General features: G+C 36.6%; 2 protein-coding genes across 2 annotated transcripts in view; one reads left to right on the plus strand and one right to left on the minus strand.

Moving 5' to 3' along the window:
• Positions 1-8,752, minus strand: part of eif3hb (eukaryotic translation initiation factor 3, subunit H, b) — a 111,311-nt gene extending 102,559 nt beyond the window's left edge. Inside the window, exon 1 of the mRNA XM_022683322.2 lies at positions 8,654-8,752. Coding sequence (XP_022539043.2) covers positions 8,654-8,740 — 87 coding nt within the window. The 5' untranslated portion in view covers positions 8,741-8,752. The remainder of the gene's footprint in view (positions 1-8,653) is intronic.
• A 146-nt stretch (positions 8,753-8,898) lies between these two features.
• Positions 8,899-12,032, plus strand: utp23 (UTP23 small subunit processome component). Its single transcript, XM_007245735.4, has 3 exons — positions 8,899-9,355; positions 10,392-10,566; positions 11,497-12,032. The coding sequence occupies exons 1-3, from the start codon at positions 9,168-9,170 to the stop codon at positions 11,896-11,898; spliced, it is 765 nt and encodes a 254-aa protein (XP_007245797.1). The 5' UTR covers positions 8,899-9,167; the 3' UTR covers positions 11,899-12,032.
• Positions 12,033-15,582: the final 3,550 nt, after the last annotated feature.

Here is a 15,582-nt window from a genome sequence, read left to right on the forward strand (position 1 = left end):
TACGAGGTAATGTGTGGACAAACCTCAACCACATCCAGGCTTTCAGTGGAACAACTCTGCCCCCTGCCGGCTATCTGCACCACTGCTGAAGTCCAAGCCCACTGCTCTGAAATGAACAGCATTTAACAATTTAATAATAATTACAGACATTGAAACTGTGCCTACATTTATGCTTGTATACCAGATCATTTTATACCTGCTAATTTACTAAAATTGTCTCACCTCGCTCTATAAACACAATGGACAATATTAAAATAAACAAAAATGAAAAGGACTGATCCATTTTTTTCTGGAAGATATACTGTCCGTGAAATAATTTCAATAAACAATATAATGTAATTTTAGGACCATTTTACTCATACACTTATGTAATAGTAAAGAAAAAATACCATTATGGTCAGTGTAACACTTGTCAGGTTATTTTCTGAACATTTGAGGATGAATTCAAACATATTACACTCAAAAATATCAATCAGATGTAAACCTACATTTATTGTTTTACCCATCTGTTAGAGTAAAAAAAAAGAAAAGAAATGGAATTTAATTTGTTTGTACAAATTTCTAGTTTTATTTTTTATCTCTCAAAATCAGAATCTCAAAAAGAGCAAGAGCAAAGGGTTGTTTTTTTTTCATTCTCATTGAAATTCAGATTTTAAAAGGCAATGGAATGAAAAAGTAGAAATTTGGCAAAACCCAGTTTTATACTATACCAAATTAAAAAACAATAATTTATTTTTTAGTTTTACCTCATATTCTATTTCTGCATTTATCCTCAAACACTCGTATAATAGAACTGATAAACCTTACACTGCATTAACAGATTACTTTAAAACAGCAATAAACTTGTAATTAATAAGAATATTTAGGAATTGGAAATGGATTATGAAACGTTTAAATATTCTAAATAACATAAAATTTAGTTTTCTAACTTAATTGACATGCTCATTTTCCATTACATTAATGGTATCTTCTATATACTAGGTAAACACAATGGGCAATACTGAGATTAGTAAAAGATTATTAAGGTTATGTCCACAGATTCAATGATAGGTTGATATTGTAATTTCTGTGACAGGTCTACTTCCTCACCCACCGGGAACACTGCCTGGGTGCTGATTTTGATACTTAATTGTCGCTTTTTTCTACCTGAAAGGTCAAAAAGTGAGAAAGTTTCACAAAGCAAAGATGTAAAGAAGAGAAGCAAGACGTGTGCTGGCAAGGATTTGTGGAGCTCTCCATTTAAGCTGCTTACCTGCCACGATGCAGCTGTGGCTAATCCACCTGCATTATATGTCGAGGCTATTTGTAGTCATCAAACAACTTGGGTGCATCAGCTAAGTGGAGCACGGTCCTCAACAATGAGAAACACTGAACAGCAAATGAGAGAAAATACTACAAAGCAGCAGCTTCTATACATCTCAATGTACTGACTGTCTTTTATTGTTTTATTAATGATAATGCATTAAAATAGGATTGAAGCTTATTTATGCTAATACAGAACTAACAAGAATCCCAATATTCACCTGACCAAATCACCAAATCATCAAATCGCCAATAAAACAACACTATTGTTAATCAATCATTGCCTTGTATCACCATTATCACCCAAAATCCTTCACATTAAAGACAAGCACAGCTAAACACAGTGCTTTGAATGAGGGTGGTGAGCAGAGGGACGGACTCCCTCCTCTCAACTGGATGCCAGCACCCCTTAATAAAACAGGACCCAATATTAACAGAGTCAGACACTTGAGGGAAGTGGGTGTTGAGGGAGTACACAGCTGCTGAGCTGATAGCTCCAGAAACAGCATCGCTAACACGTGCCATAAGTAGAATCCACACATGGCAGTCACTACTGCTGACTCTTATTGCACCCAATCATCTGAGGATATACAGCCCTGGAAAAAATAAGAGACCACTTAAAAATGATACTTTTCTTTGATTTTACCAAAAACACTGAAAAACACTAGAATATAATCAAGAGGAAGATGGATGATCACAAGCCATCAGACCAAGCTGAACTGCTTGAATGTTTGCACCAGGAGTGGCATAAATTTATCCAAAAGCAGTGTGTAAGACTGGTGGAGGAGATTAAAATCCAGGTTTATTCCACCAAATATTGATTTCTAAACTCTTAAAACTCTATGAATATGAACTTGTTTTCTTTGCATTATTTTAGGACTGAAAGCTCTGCATCTTTTTTGTTATTTCAGCCATTTCTCATTTTCTGCAAATAAATGCTCTAAATTACAATATTTTTATTTGGGATTTGTTAGAGAGGTTGTCTGTAGTTTATAGAATAAAACAACAATGTTCATTTTAATTAAACATATACCTATAAATAGTAAAATCAGAGAAACTGATTCAGACACTAAAGCGGTCTCTTAATTTTTTCCAGAGCTGTAATATTGTTTCAGGAAATGTTACAAAATCATATGACAATATATATATATATATATATATATATATATATATATATATATATATATGGCAATAAACAAAAGTTCAAAGCTGTAATCCAATAGTAATAAAAAGAGTGGGCTGGTTTAGTGTCGCTGCAATGCATTAAAACAAAGTTTTATTGAGGATTTATAAATACTTAAAGGTACTGTATATGATTTAATTTAGCATATGTTTCCTCACAGTTTGCTAGATTTCAGTCTGCAACAAAAAGTCAGATATTCATACTGACTACTGGCCTTGTAAATGGGAACCAATGTGACTTGGGCTGAGCAACATTACTCCATCCAAAAGAAAGCAGGTTGTGGGTGAACAGGGTGGGGAAATAGAAGAGGTAGGGGCAAAGAACACCCTTAAGGTATTATGACACATACACAGATATGCCAAAAATTATGGGAGAGGAACAAGTTTTGTTTCCAATTACTTTGCTCTCTTCCATGAAAGCCAAAGAACATACATTGACATGTGGGATATTTTTGTGGAGTCTCCTGCATTGAATGTAAATGTGATTTCTGCCAGAGTTGCCTCTTTGTCCAGGCACCACCTGTCACAATTATTACCACCACCTGAACTGTCCACTGTGGATGGTAAGGCTTTCTATGACGTATTCCCAGTACACACTGGACACTGTGGATTGAGCAATGTTAAAATGCCCGAACAACTTCGGTACTGAAAGGTCACATGCATCTGGCATACACTATCAAACCTCGCTCAAACTTCGATAATTAGTGTTGCCTGGCCATGAACACACTGCCCAGTTTACAACCTCACTCCCATGATAACACCTCAGAACCTATACAGGAGTGGGCATCCTCAAGCTGCCCACTAAGGTAACACTTCATGATGAATTTAGACACTGTTATTCCCATGAATTTGTAGATGTTGCAGCAGAGATAAGCAGAGATGTTTTTCTATTTAGGCTACATTTACATTACAAGCCACATTCCTCGAATCCGATTTTTGCTCGGATCGGATTTGGCTATCTTGGCGGTTCACATTCCCCAGTGTAAGTGAGCTGTATCTGTGTGTAATGTGAGCGAATCTGTTCCTGAAATGCATCACATGCTCACATCGGTACATGTATAAACGCCGCCTTCTTTACCAACAACAAATAACTCATAATTGAGAGACGACTCGTAGCTTTATAAAGGGAAATGGATGTGTTAGCAGCTCATATGTGGAGCAACTTTTGGTGGAGTGGAGATAAAAAAACAGCTGGTCTGAAGTACATGCTCAGGCAAAAAAGGCCAGGTGTTTTGCTTTTGCTGTTTTTGCAGCTATAGCTGCACAGCTGCACCAAGAGATGTTTGGGTACGAGAAAGAAGCATGTAGCGCATGCGTAAAAGCAAAAAGACGCATGAATTCTGATTTGACTGTTCACATTTACGTCGCATGTCAGATTAAGGACCACATATGAAAGTGACTCAAATAGAATTTGAAAAAATCTGATTTGGCACATTCACACAGCCATTAAAAAATCAGATCTTAGCTACGTTGATTTTAAAAATCAGATTTTAGTCACTTCAGCCGATAATGTGAATGTAGGCTTAGATGTTGCTCTATACAGGGTTAACAGTAATTTATTTGCTGTTTCCCATAAATAGGTCAGTACTGTTTGTTCCATTTATGAATAATTGTGACAGATAATCAAAACTGTTTAACAGCACACGGAGCAACAGTCATGAAGTGCATGAATTTGGGGGTGGAGCCTCTGAAAGGGCACTGAAGGGAATGATGTGTTTGTTTTGCTGCTGAGTCATTCTCCAGAATCATACACAGCATATTAATAATAAAAGAGAAGCACAAATCAGAGCAGTGTTTGACTGTGCAGGACGTGCAGCCTCTGGTAACTTCTGGAACTTTTGTGCTCAAGTTCATTCCCACTAGCCATGGTCGATGGTGCAGGAGATCGTGTTAGAAATAGATGGCCTAGATTCTCACTGCCTGTTAAGTATAGAGTGACATGCAACCAAAACAAGGATATGTGCTCAGAGCAAAACAACTAATCAATAACTACAACTGAGCAACATGTTTATCAAGTAGTAGAACACTAGAAAGTTGTCTTTTAGTTATTTTAAGTTGCATCCATTGCAAATGCACACCCACAGCTTGTCAAGTCCCTGTAGAGAAGAAATGCCAATAGAATAGGACTTTCAGGAGCTGAAAAACATGAACCTATTGACACCAGAAGAATACCATGTTTGTCGCACTATGAGGTGCACTTACAATCCTATAATTTTCCACAAAATCGTCATTGCGCCTTTTAATCCAGTGTGCCTTTTGTATGAATTTTACCAGTCAGGTTGGACAGAGCAGTAAAGCCACTCCACTGAAGTACAGCGTTATACAGGAGGTTTAGTTTAGTTTCTCCAGCACCAAGGCTGGAGCAGTATTAGCTTTAGCACTAACAGCAGTGCTAGCTTTTTTACCGTTCAGAGGTGAGTATATTGGACAGTAGCCTGCGTGTTTACAGTGTTAAAACAAGCTAGGTGGGACAAACCGCTAGCTAATATCAGCCTGGCTTACACGCTGTTGGGAGACATTTACCAGAGCTAAGCACTGCCAACCGTGCCTGGCGCTGCTGCTAACCACGATAAAATACTGGAAATCTAAGCTTACTTTAAATAAACGGAAGCACTTTACTCACCCAAATAAACAGTTTTCAGGAGGGAAATCTGGCAAGATTAACATCCAGTGCTCAGTTGACCTACAGTTGAATTATAATTTTGTTTACTTAGAACAAAAGTAAACAGCGGCTCTGTGTAAAACGCAAAGGCGGGACTAATTGAACTAATGAACTAGTGAACTAATTACAGCTGCAGCTGTCCACGTCATGCTCTGCATAGTTACATTTCCAGGTAGGTGTGTTTCGAGCTACAGCGTAGGGTGCGTGGCAACGCATAGGCTGCGCTGTAGGTTTGATGCAGAAGTATAAATTTGCCTTTAGAAGAGAAAACATGGCAACACCTTTGTTACTTACTATTGTCACTTATTTCTGTATTCCAGTCGATACACTATAATTCTGATATCAATATGAACAGTTTAAAAACAAAACACTTGTTAACAGTAATCATATACTGACACAGCTGGGTGAAACTATAAAAATATTCATCACAATAATTAAAGACATTTTTACGATATACAGAATTTATTGTATTTTGACATGCCAAAAATATGTATCAGCAGTGGCGAATTCTGCTACTCTGTTATTAAACACTAAACACTAATGTATAGTACAGTGATTGTTATTCCACTTTTGCTGGACATTAACAAATTAGACAGCATTTTACACTCTCTGTAATGAAATGTACAATTGAGCCAATGTTCTTTAAGCACTGATTATCTCATCAAAAAAAAATAAAAGCTGTAAAACTTTAGCGAGCTCACAGACAGGGTATCTAAGGTTAAACACGTGAAGATTAAACCATAGTGTGAAGGGAAGCATGGTTAGAACCATTCAAACATCTCCAGGCAGGAAGGCACCCTGTGCTGAAGACTGAGGAGAGGCATCTATTGGAAATCAATGATCTCTGCAATGGCAACTTCACTCACAGCACCTCTAAAGCAACAGCCTAAAACAAAATGTGCTCCTTGAGCATGAAAGTAAACACACAGACAGTGCCTGAGAGTCTGAAGTTCTGACTGAAGGTTCCCTCAAAAGCCCCATCTGATGCAGTAAAAACTGCTTATAAAGCCTTCAGACAGTAACTATAGATAAGGGGAAAGTCAGAATAAACTCCATTTTAACTGTACCAAAACCACAGATGTCTAGAACCTTGTGTTTTTCACAAAGAAGAGATCTTTGATGAAGAACTACAAACATTATACATCTATTTCATCTGTTCTTCACCCAATGGGCCTTTTAAGCTTAAGGGAATCTTTGAAAAGTGGGTAAATGTACACGTAAGGCTTACTGAGTTTTATTCTGTCTCATCCTAAACCATGCAATATAATAATTTTCAAGAATATGTTTGAGCAAATAATAAAAATAACCTATTCCCTAATGTAATCATGCTGAATTTAAATATATACTTTTTTTATTAAATTGAACATGATCACTTCTAGGTATACTCACTTGTGTTGCCAGTTATTTAGACATTAATGACTGTGTTGAGTTATTTACATGTATATAATAGTCTATTACACATTACTTAGAGACTTGGCTCACATGCATATTGGATAAAATGGATGTTTACTTTCTAATCCAGTCCTGTGTGAGGATTCTGTTGTGTATTGTACAATTTAAAATACGATTAATGAGACATTCTGGTCCCTATTTATAATAACTATCTGTGTAAATACACATTAACAATTCATATAATAATAATAATGTGATGAAGTACTGATGAAGTACGCATTGTTACAAATTAATTACAGATGTACAGTTTTATATTATTACACGTGTCAGCATCAATTTTGACATTTTGATTTTAGTAGGGCATGTGTGTGTGAATTTCCACATGTATACAAATATACATTTCTGCAACAGTTATTGTGTGGTGTGAAGTTAGGGATGTGATTGTGTTTGAATACCAAATATTCATATTCACATTTAATTATTGGAAGATTAATAACATATTCTGCAGCAATATGTATTTCACAAACAGTTGCATTGTTATAACATAGATTGTTAATGTGTAACTACACAGTCATTAGAGCCACTCATTAAAAAAATTGAAGTGAAATTATTTTAGTGTAGAGTAACAGAGGAAATAGGGGAGAACTGATTTTATTAACTTGAACAGACAAATATCACATGATTACATATTCAGAGAAAAAATACATTACATTGTTTTTTTTTATATTGCTTGGTGCCTGTTATTGTTATTTCAAGTCTATTTTGAGAGGAATGTGTAAAGCAATGTAAGGTACAGCCCTGACACTATTGCTTCTTATAATATACCCAAAGAGTGCACCATTCTGTATGACCTGCATAGTGTATCTCATAGGCAGGATGAAGCACTGACATTTAGGATGCATTCAAAACCACATACTGTACAATACTATACTATACTATACTATACTATACTATACTATACTAGAAACAGGTGTGTGTTATTTTAACATATTTTAGGGGTTCAACAGTCTGTTTGATCTGATACTGAATCGTTGTGGTATGCCTTGCTTTTTCTTCACTCTCTTTTCTGTCTGTCTGGCTATTTCTCTGTTAATCTGTCTCTCTTTTTTAAGCTTTGCTCTCACTACTTATTACACTCTGTATTGGTCTGTCTCTTGTTCTTTCTCTATCTGTATGCCTTCCCTCGCTTGTTCTCTATCTGTCTTATTAGCTATCTCTCCTCTTCTGTTTGTCTCTCTAATTATTTATGTGACTATGTCTCTCTTTATCTATCTGTCTGGCTGTTTCTTCCAATCACTTATTTGTTCTCTTTCCCTCTGTCTCTCTATCTATCTCTTATTTCCATCTCTAACTCTCATCCTTTCCTGTCCCTATCTATCTGTCTTCCATCTTCTATCTCTAACTCTTGTTCTCTCTCTTTGTGTCACCCTTTCTAAGATTTACTGTCACTGTCTCTCTCATTGTTTTTCAGTCCATCTCTCGATTTACCTACATATGTCTGTCTATTTATCCCTTTGTCTTCTATCTCTATTCTCTTTCATACATTTCCTGACTGTCACTCACTGTCTGTCTGTCTCTCTCATTCTTTATCTGTCTGTTTATGTCTCCCTTTATCTGTCTGTCTCACATATCTCTTCTACTGTTATTTATGACTAATCGTCTCTCTCTTTATCTTTGTTTATCTCTCTATCTACACATCTGTCCGTTTCTTGTGTTTTCTGGCTGGCTGACTCTGTCTCTCTAACATTCTTTATCCGATTGAACATGTCTCTCTTCATAAATATGTCTTTTTCTGTCTCCATCATTTATACCCATCTTCTATGTCACTCTTGCTGTTTTTCTTTCTCATTGTTTATTTGACAGTCTATCTTTCTATTTATCTATTCATGGGTTATGTCTGTCTACTTCTCTGCCTCTCATTTTCTATCTCTTTCTATCTCTCTCTCTCTCTCTCTCTCTCTCTCTCTCTCTCTCTCTCTCTCTCATAAGCCTGTTAATCTCTCTCTGAGTCTCCGGCTCTCTGTATAGACTCTCTCTCCGGTATTAAACCGGCTGACTCTCGGTGGGTCGGTGGTCCCCCCGCTGCTGTAGCTCTGGGGGAGAGCTGAGACTCACCAGCCCCTCTATCTGGATCTGTTTAACGGCTGAATCCAGGCTGTTCGCAGCAGCAGCAGCAGCAGCGGGCTCTCTGCTCAGCGCCATGTTTACCAGCACGAGGAGTGCAACGCCGGAACCGGACCGGCGGAAACTCTCAGGAACAAGCGGTCCTACTGAGAGCAGATCCTGAACACAGAGTACAGAACCCCCGGATACTAATACAGGATTACTCATTACTCATTTATATATTTAACACATTTATTCAGCCGGTAGAGAGTCAGACACGCGGCTGGTGTTTTGGTTCGCGCCTGTAGTAGCTGGTGTGCTGTTCTGTATGGGGAGCTGTGGTTCCGTGTTTCCGCACGGAGCGGTGTAGGGCGGGCGCTGCAGAAGCAGCACGCTAGATGTGTGTGTGTAGAAGGAGCACAGCGGAGCAGATTAACCAGTTTATATCAGATTATTATTATATTTACACTCATATTGAGTCTCTCAGGGCATTTTCAGCGTTAACTCCAGCAGCAGCCTCGCTACAATGAAGATAAAGCGGCAGAAACAGGCGAAGAAAACTCTGAGTTTTTATAAATATAACTTCAATTTTCGGGAGCCTTTTCAGATTTTAGTGGATGGAACTTTCTGTCAGGCAGCTCTGAAGAATAAGATACAGATCAGAGAGCAGATACCAAAGTACTTCATGGGAGAAGTTCAGCTCTGCACGACAAGGTATTCATCCTTACTTTCTTGAAGGATTAGACCTTAAATTCTGTGTTTTTTCATTATTTCAGGACTTCATGTTGCAGCTACTTTCCTACTCTCCTTTATATTTTGTGTATTTATCTATTTCATTATATTTTATTTTATCTTTATATTTATCTGTTTTATCAATTGCTATTTTGGGTGTTACAGGACCATGGAAATACAATTTCGTTTCACCCCATGTACCACATGTGATGTAAATGACAATAAAGTCAAGTCAAGTCAAATTTATTTCTAGAGCACATTAAAAAAAAAAACACAAGGGACAACCAAATTGCTGTACAATACAGAAGTACAAACAATTAAATGTATAAGACTAAACAGCAAATACGTTGATTAGTCTGAGTTTGTGTCGGCAAACAAGATTCAGTTTAATGCCGGACTTACAGATAACTCAATAGAACTTACTAAAAACACTGAAAGGCCTTTGAGTGCAAGTATGTTTTTAGATTAGAATTAAAAACAGAGCTGAGTCGCTGCGCTTTCCTCCAAGCGCGCTGGCTGCTCGGCAATGCTGCATCAGCAGCAGCTCGAAAAGAAGCGGTGGGTGGCTTCACATGTATCGGAGGAAGCATGTGTTAGTCTTCACCCTCCTGGTGTGTTGGGGCATTACTAGTGATAGGGGCAGTCCTAATGAGTGGGTTGGGTAATTGACCGTGTAAATTGGGGAGAAAATGGGAAAAATTAGAATAATAAATAAAAACTATAATGGTGGGAGATGCCCTAATAAAAACAGACAAACTATTCCACAGTTTGGGAACTGCAACAGAAAAAGCTCTGTCACCCTTTGACTTCAGTTTAGAATGCGGCATCTCCAGGAGCAGCTAATTTAAGGATCTTAGGACTCTTTGGGTTGAATATGGACGCAGAAGGTCAGAAATGTATGGTGGAGACATGCCATTTAAGGCATTATTTTTTTAAAAAAAAGACCTTAAGACCTTAAGCATCTGTGATCTTTATAAGAATACAAATTCAATATGTACTTATTCTCTTTCTTATACAGCTGTGCACTGAAGGAACTTGATAGCCTTTCAGAAGATCTTTACGGCGCCAAACTCATCTTGCAGAGATATCAAATACGGAAATGTAAACACAGCAAGGAGCCTGTCCCTGCGTCCCAGTGTCTGCTGTCAATGATCGAGAAGACAAATCCCCATCACTTCTTTATTGCCACACAGGTAATTCATATTATTTAAACTATTGTGTTTTCATTACAGCAGTAGTCACCAGTTCTATTCTCAAAGAATCGGTGTGGCTGAAGCTTTCCATTCAAATCAAGCAGAAGCACATGTGATCAGCTGTCTGAAGACCAACTGATTAAACAAGTGGAATCAGGTGTGCTACTTGTTGTTAAAATAATAAAACGGCAGTGGCACCAGCCCTATAAGCATATGAGGTTTAACCCCCTGGCATTATAGATATTCCTTAAACAAAGTAAAAGATTAAATAAAGACATGTTTAATCTTAAATTCTTCAAATTGGTATCTTGTAAGTTTCATTATTTAGTAATTACTTGAAAATGAATGCAAACAAGGTGAATTTTTTTTACATAGCAGTGAGAAGCCGAAGCCTGAAATAACAAGCAGCCGTTAAGAGATTAATATAATATAATATTAATATTAAAACATAATTCTCAGCTCTGGCTGTTTACTGCAGTAGCAAAATAATGCTGAAGTGATTCATGCTACAAAATTTGATTTGTTTTTTTATAATTATAGCATTTTATTACATTACATTTTGCGGACACTCACAAACAATGATGTACATTTAGCAATGGAGGACATAGAATTTCAAGGCAAAAAGGCATTTTAAAGCAGGGCCTAAATGAGGCAAAAGGATAGTGGAATAGAGGAGGAAAGGAGGGGAAGAAGGAAATTAGAATTTGTGTATTAAATTAAAAGTATTTTGCTTTATGTATATTCTAAATAATGCAAGATGATGCAAGCTGAGTCATTTTCAAGTTTTAAGTGATAATAATAATCTCTGAAAGCCTGAACCTGTCCTGATAATTAAAGCAGTCACAAATAACACCATGCGTGTTTCACCAAGCTTTAGCTGAATCTACATGACATAAATGTAATATTTATCTTTTCTGCTTTAATTTGTAGGACAGAGAGCTGACGAAAGGCGTGATGGAGACTCCTGGAGTGCCTCTGATCTACATTATCCAAAACACCATGGTGTTGGAGAAGCCCTCGGCGTGTTCAGTGAAGCATGTGGAGGCGGCACAGCTGGGTGAGCTGGTGAGCCCGACCGAGCAGCAGAGCATCCTGAACCTGAAAGCTGAGCAGGGCCTCAGCAAAGATGGGGAGGAGCAGCAAGGCAAAAAACGCAAGAGGAAATCTGGCAACCCCAACCCTCTGAGCTGCCTGAAAAAGAAAAAGAAGCCAATGCCACAGCAGCCCAAAAGGACAGAAGGGGGGAAAAGGAAAAGGAGCAGGCACAGGAAACCAAAACCTGCTGGTCTGACTCTCAGCACTAACCCAAATTCCTCTAGTGCTCAGACATAACCTGTGTTCTCTATATCTGTACAAATGCTGCGGTGTGATAGACTGAATTTAAAAGAATCCATATCCAATCCCTGTTCTGTGAGCATCATATTTTCTATTAATATGTGATATCAAATAAACAGCTGTCTGTTGTAGTAGGTGGTTCAGTTCTTTTTAATGTGATCAGATAAGGATCTACATCTACTGATTCAAGAATTATATTTAGTAGCATAATTAGCATGACTGTAATGAGTACAATATTGCCAAGGAATTACAGCAATAACAAAAGTGACTAACTGCAACAACTAAAACAGTACTGACAGAAGTACTGACAACAGAAGTGTACATGAAGAGGATAGTAATAATATAAGTAAAAGTTTTGGTGAATTTGTTAAAGATATATCTAAAATTTAAATAAAAGTTATCTTTCTTTATATTCATTTGTACCTCTTTACTTTAGTAAACAAAAAAGTATAACATCAAGTATCGCAGCAAATGCTGAAGCACTGAGATATAGTGTTTTATTTTCTTTTTTTCAGTAACACACAAACTTACAGTTCTGTGATGCAGTGAGTCAGAAAAAATAAGGGGTGTGGGGCTCGTACAATATAAATATATACAATATCAATTTATAGACATAGGTTAGGGCATGCTGTAGAGTAGGAGAGACGTTTTAGGTCTGCAGAAATTTAAATATAAATGTGTTGTATGTTTAATATCAGGGGGAATCAGCCTAATCATGCCATGCATGCACTTGTTGCAGTGATCCTGCTTGGTACTAGATGTGATATATTACATTCAGCTCTGAACTTTTACAGTAGAGTTCATTTGTTAAGGTGTGTGACCCTTTAAAACAGTGTAGATGTTCCCCATCACCACAAGGGGGAGGTAAAGGGGTTTAGATGGGATTTTTTTTCCTTTTACGTTTTTTTAAACTGATAACTACAGATATAGATTTACTGTAGATGATGAGGGACAGCTCTTGCCCTTTAATATGATGCAGTAGTTACAGATTAGGTAATTAACCCTTATGTTGTGTTCCTGGTAAATTCACAGTTTTGTCCTTTAAAATTTAAATTATATTTATTTAATCTGATAACCCGTGAAGCATTCATGACTGCAATACAAAACGTCTGTGCCAAAATAAAACGCAAACTCTGACACAAAACAATCTGTAATAAATAGCACAATCTGTTTCATCTAAATATTTTTACTAGTAAAAATAACTAAAAATGTTATATGAAATAGAGGGGAAAAATCTCCTGTTTCACAGTTGCCTGCATTAATTACAACAAACGCTATTGTGATAAATATATACTTTGCTGTTCGCTTTTAAAACCCACCTGTTTGGTTAACTTTATTCCTCTTCAAAAATAACTGACTCATTATAATATTACATTTTTGTACATTAAGAAATTAACACGGTATACATACAGCTCTGGAAAAAAATTGAGACCACTTCAGTTTCTCTGATTTTTCTATTTACAGATATATGTTTGAGTAAAATAAATTTACTCCATTTTAAATATACATTGTTGTCTTATTCTATAAACTTAGGAATTCAGAAATCAATATTTGGTGGAATAACCCTGGTTTGTAATCACATTTTTCATGAATCTTGGCATGCTCTCCTCCACCAGTTCAGCTTGGTTTGATGGCTTGTGATCATCCATCTTCCTCTGATTATATTCCAGAGGTTTTCAATTTGGTAAAATCAAAGAAACTCATCTTTTTTAAGTGGTCTCTTATTTTATTCCAGAGCTTTATATAGGCAGTTATTTTTGACCAGAAATAAAGTGAACAAAACAGGAGGGTTTTAAGAGCTAACAGCAACAAATAAACCAGACTGCATGTAGAGTTGTTCTGTTGTGTTGCCAGTGGTCTGAGTATTCCTCTTTAGGGGCATTAATGCAGGGTCAGTGGGGTAGCTATTGGCTGAGAATCAGCAGACTCCAATAAATCACCCTTTCAGGGAGTCTTGAAGTCTTCTGGTGACGTCAGAGAAGTTGTGAGATCTTTGTTGGACTGAATTGAATGGTTGAATAATTCAGGTTTAAATTTAGCTCGACATGTGGTGTGGCTATTTTTGTCCTGTGCTTAAAACTGTCATTCATTTAAATGGATTGCTATAACACCAAGCAGATACAGGGTGATGCAGTCGGTTGACCCAAAACCTGTAAGACCTATTACTTGAAAACTTCTAATTGCTGGTTATTACACAAATATAAGAAAAAGTATATTTGACATTTATCATAGGAGTCGTTATCACTAAAATATGTGTAAAGTCTATTCCTAAATCTAGAAATACTGACAGAAAAGTGGTTTCTTAATGCAATAAGTGGCCTACTTACTTTTCTATTGTTTATCCAGACCTGGTTGAAAAACATTTAATTTTGACATATTATATTTTAATCAGTGTAATGTTTTCTTTAAAAGTACATTTTACCACAGAAATAATTATGTAATAAAGAATTAATAGAAACAGATCAGTAGTAATAAAATCTCATAATATTCATACATATAGGACTTAAGTAGACCCCAATAGATTTTGTATGAAGATACAGTATTTCGAATGTACATACTTTATAATTCACAAATCCCCTGTCTACTGCTGACACTATTTTGTTAAATACACACAGCATATCTTCCATTTATTTCAAGAAAAAAATAAAAAAACAATGTCACTACAGTTACATTCATGTTTCTTTTCTCTGTTATGGCGCTTCTTCAAAAGGGAAGAAGGCAGAAATTGTAAGAATTTATATTCTAATATACTTAGTGTTAGAGTAAAGGTTGGGTTATGTTTATGTTAGGGTACGTTTAGGTCTAGGTTGAGGTGTAGTAGGTTATGTTTAGGTGTAGATTAAGTGCACTGATAGTATTCAGTACTACCAAAATTCCTAAATCTGTAGCCTAAATCATCTATCTATCTATCTATCTATCTATCTATCTATCTATCTATCTATCTATCTATCTATCTATCTATCTATCTATCTATCTATCTATCTATCTAGCACAGATGTGAAGTTATGGTGGTGTTTGAAAAAGTGAATCAGAGATTTCTGTTGGTTTCTAATTTCCATTCTTTCATGGATACCACTGCCAGTGACAAAATAAAGACAGCAATGAAAAGCTCAACACAAGGCCTTCATACTTAAACCTAACCATTATCAGATCCATAAAAGAACCTAGGTTTCTCTTTCTTGACACTACTTTAAATGAAGGCAATTGTGGTTGGCTGATGGATGGCGTAGCAACGATGGAGGCCATTCTTTAAAACAACTGTCCTGCTTCTCTTAGCATAATAAGGCACAATTTTATGTAGTCTGTTACCTGCTCAAGATTTCTGTGAGTGCATTATATAGGCATATTTTCAGTAGCAGTCAGCAAGCTCTCACCAGGAGGTACACTACCCAAAAGTAGCCTTGGAGAGCCTTTTATACAGCTTGTGTCTAAAAAGACCACACCTGTAATCATTTACATATCTGCCTAAAACCTAACTTGCAGCAATCCAAGGTGTGTTTTGTCAATGCTTGCATTAATAAAGCTATTCACTATCTGGACACTACAACAAAAAGTGAAGCAAAAATCGACTTTTTTATCATTTTTATTTCTAATTTATTTCCCATTTCCCCCTATTTGCAAGACCAATTACCCAACCCTCTCATTAGGACTCCCCCTATCATTAGTGATACCCCAACACCA

The sequence above is a fragment of the Astyanax mexicanus genome, chromosome 3, assembly GCF_023375975.1.
Source record: "Astyanax mexicanus isolate ESR-SI-001 chromosome 3, AstMex3_surface, whole genome shotgun sequence".
In the NCBI taxonomy this organism is placed as follows: domain Eukaryota; kingdom Metazoa; phylum Chordata; class Actinopteri; order Characiformes; family Acestrorhamphidae; genus Astyanax; species Astyanax mexicanus.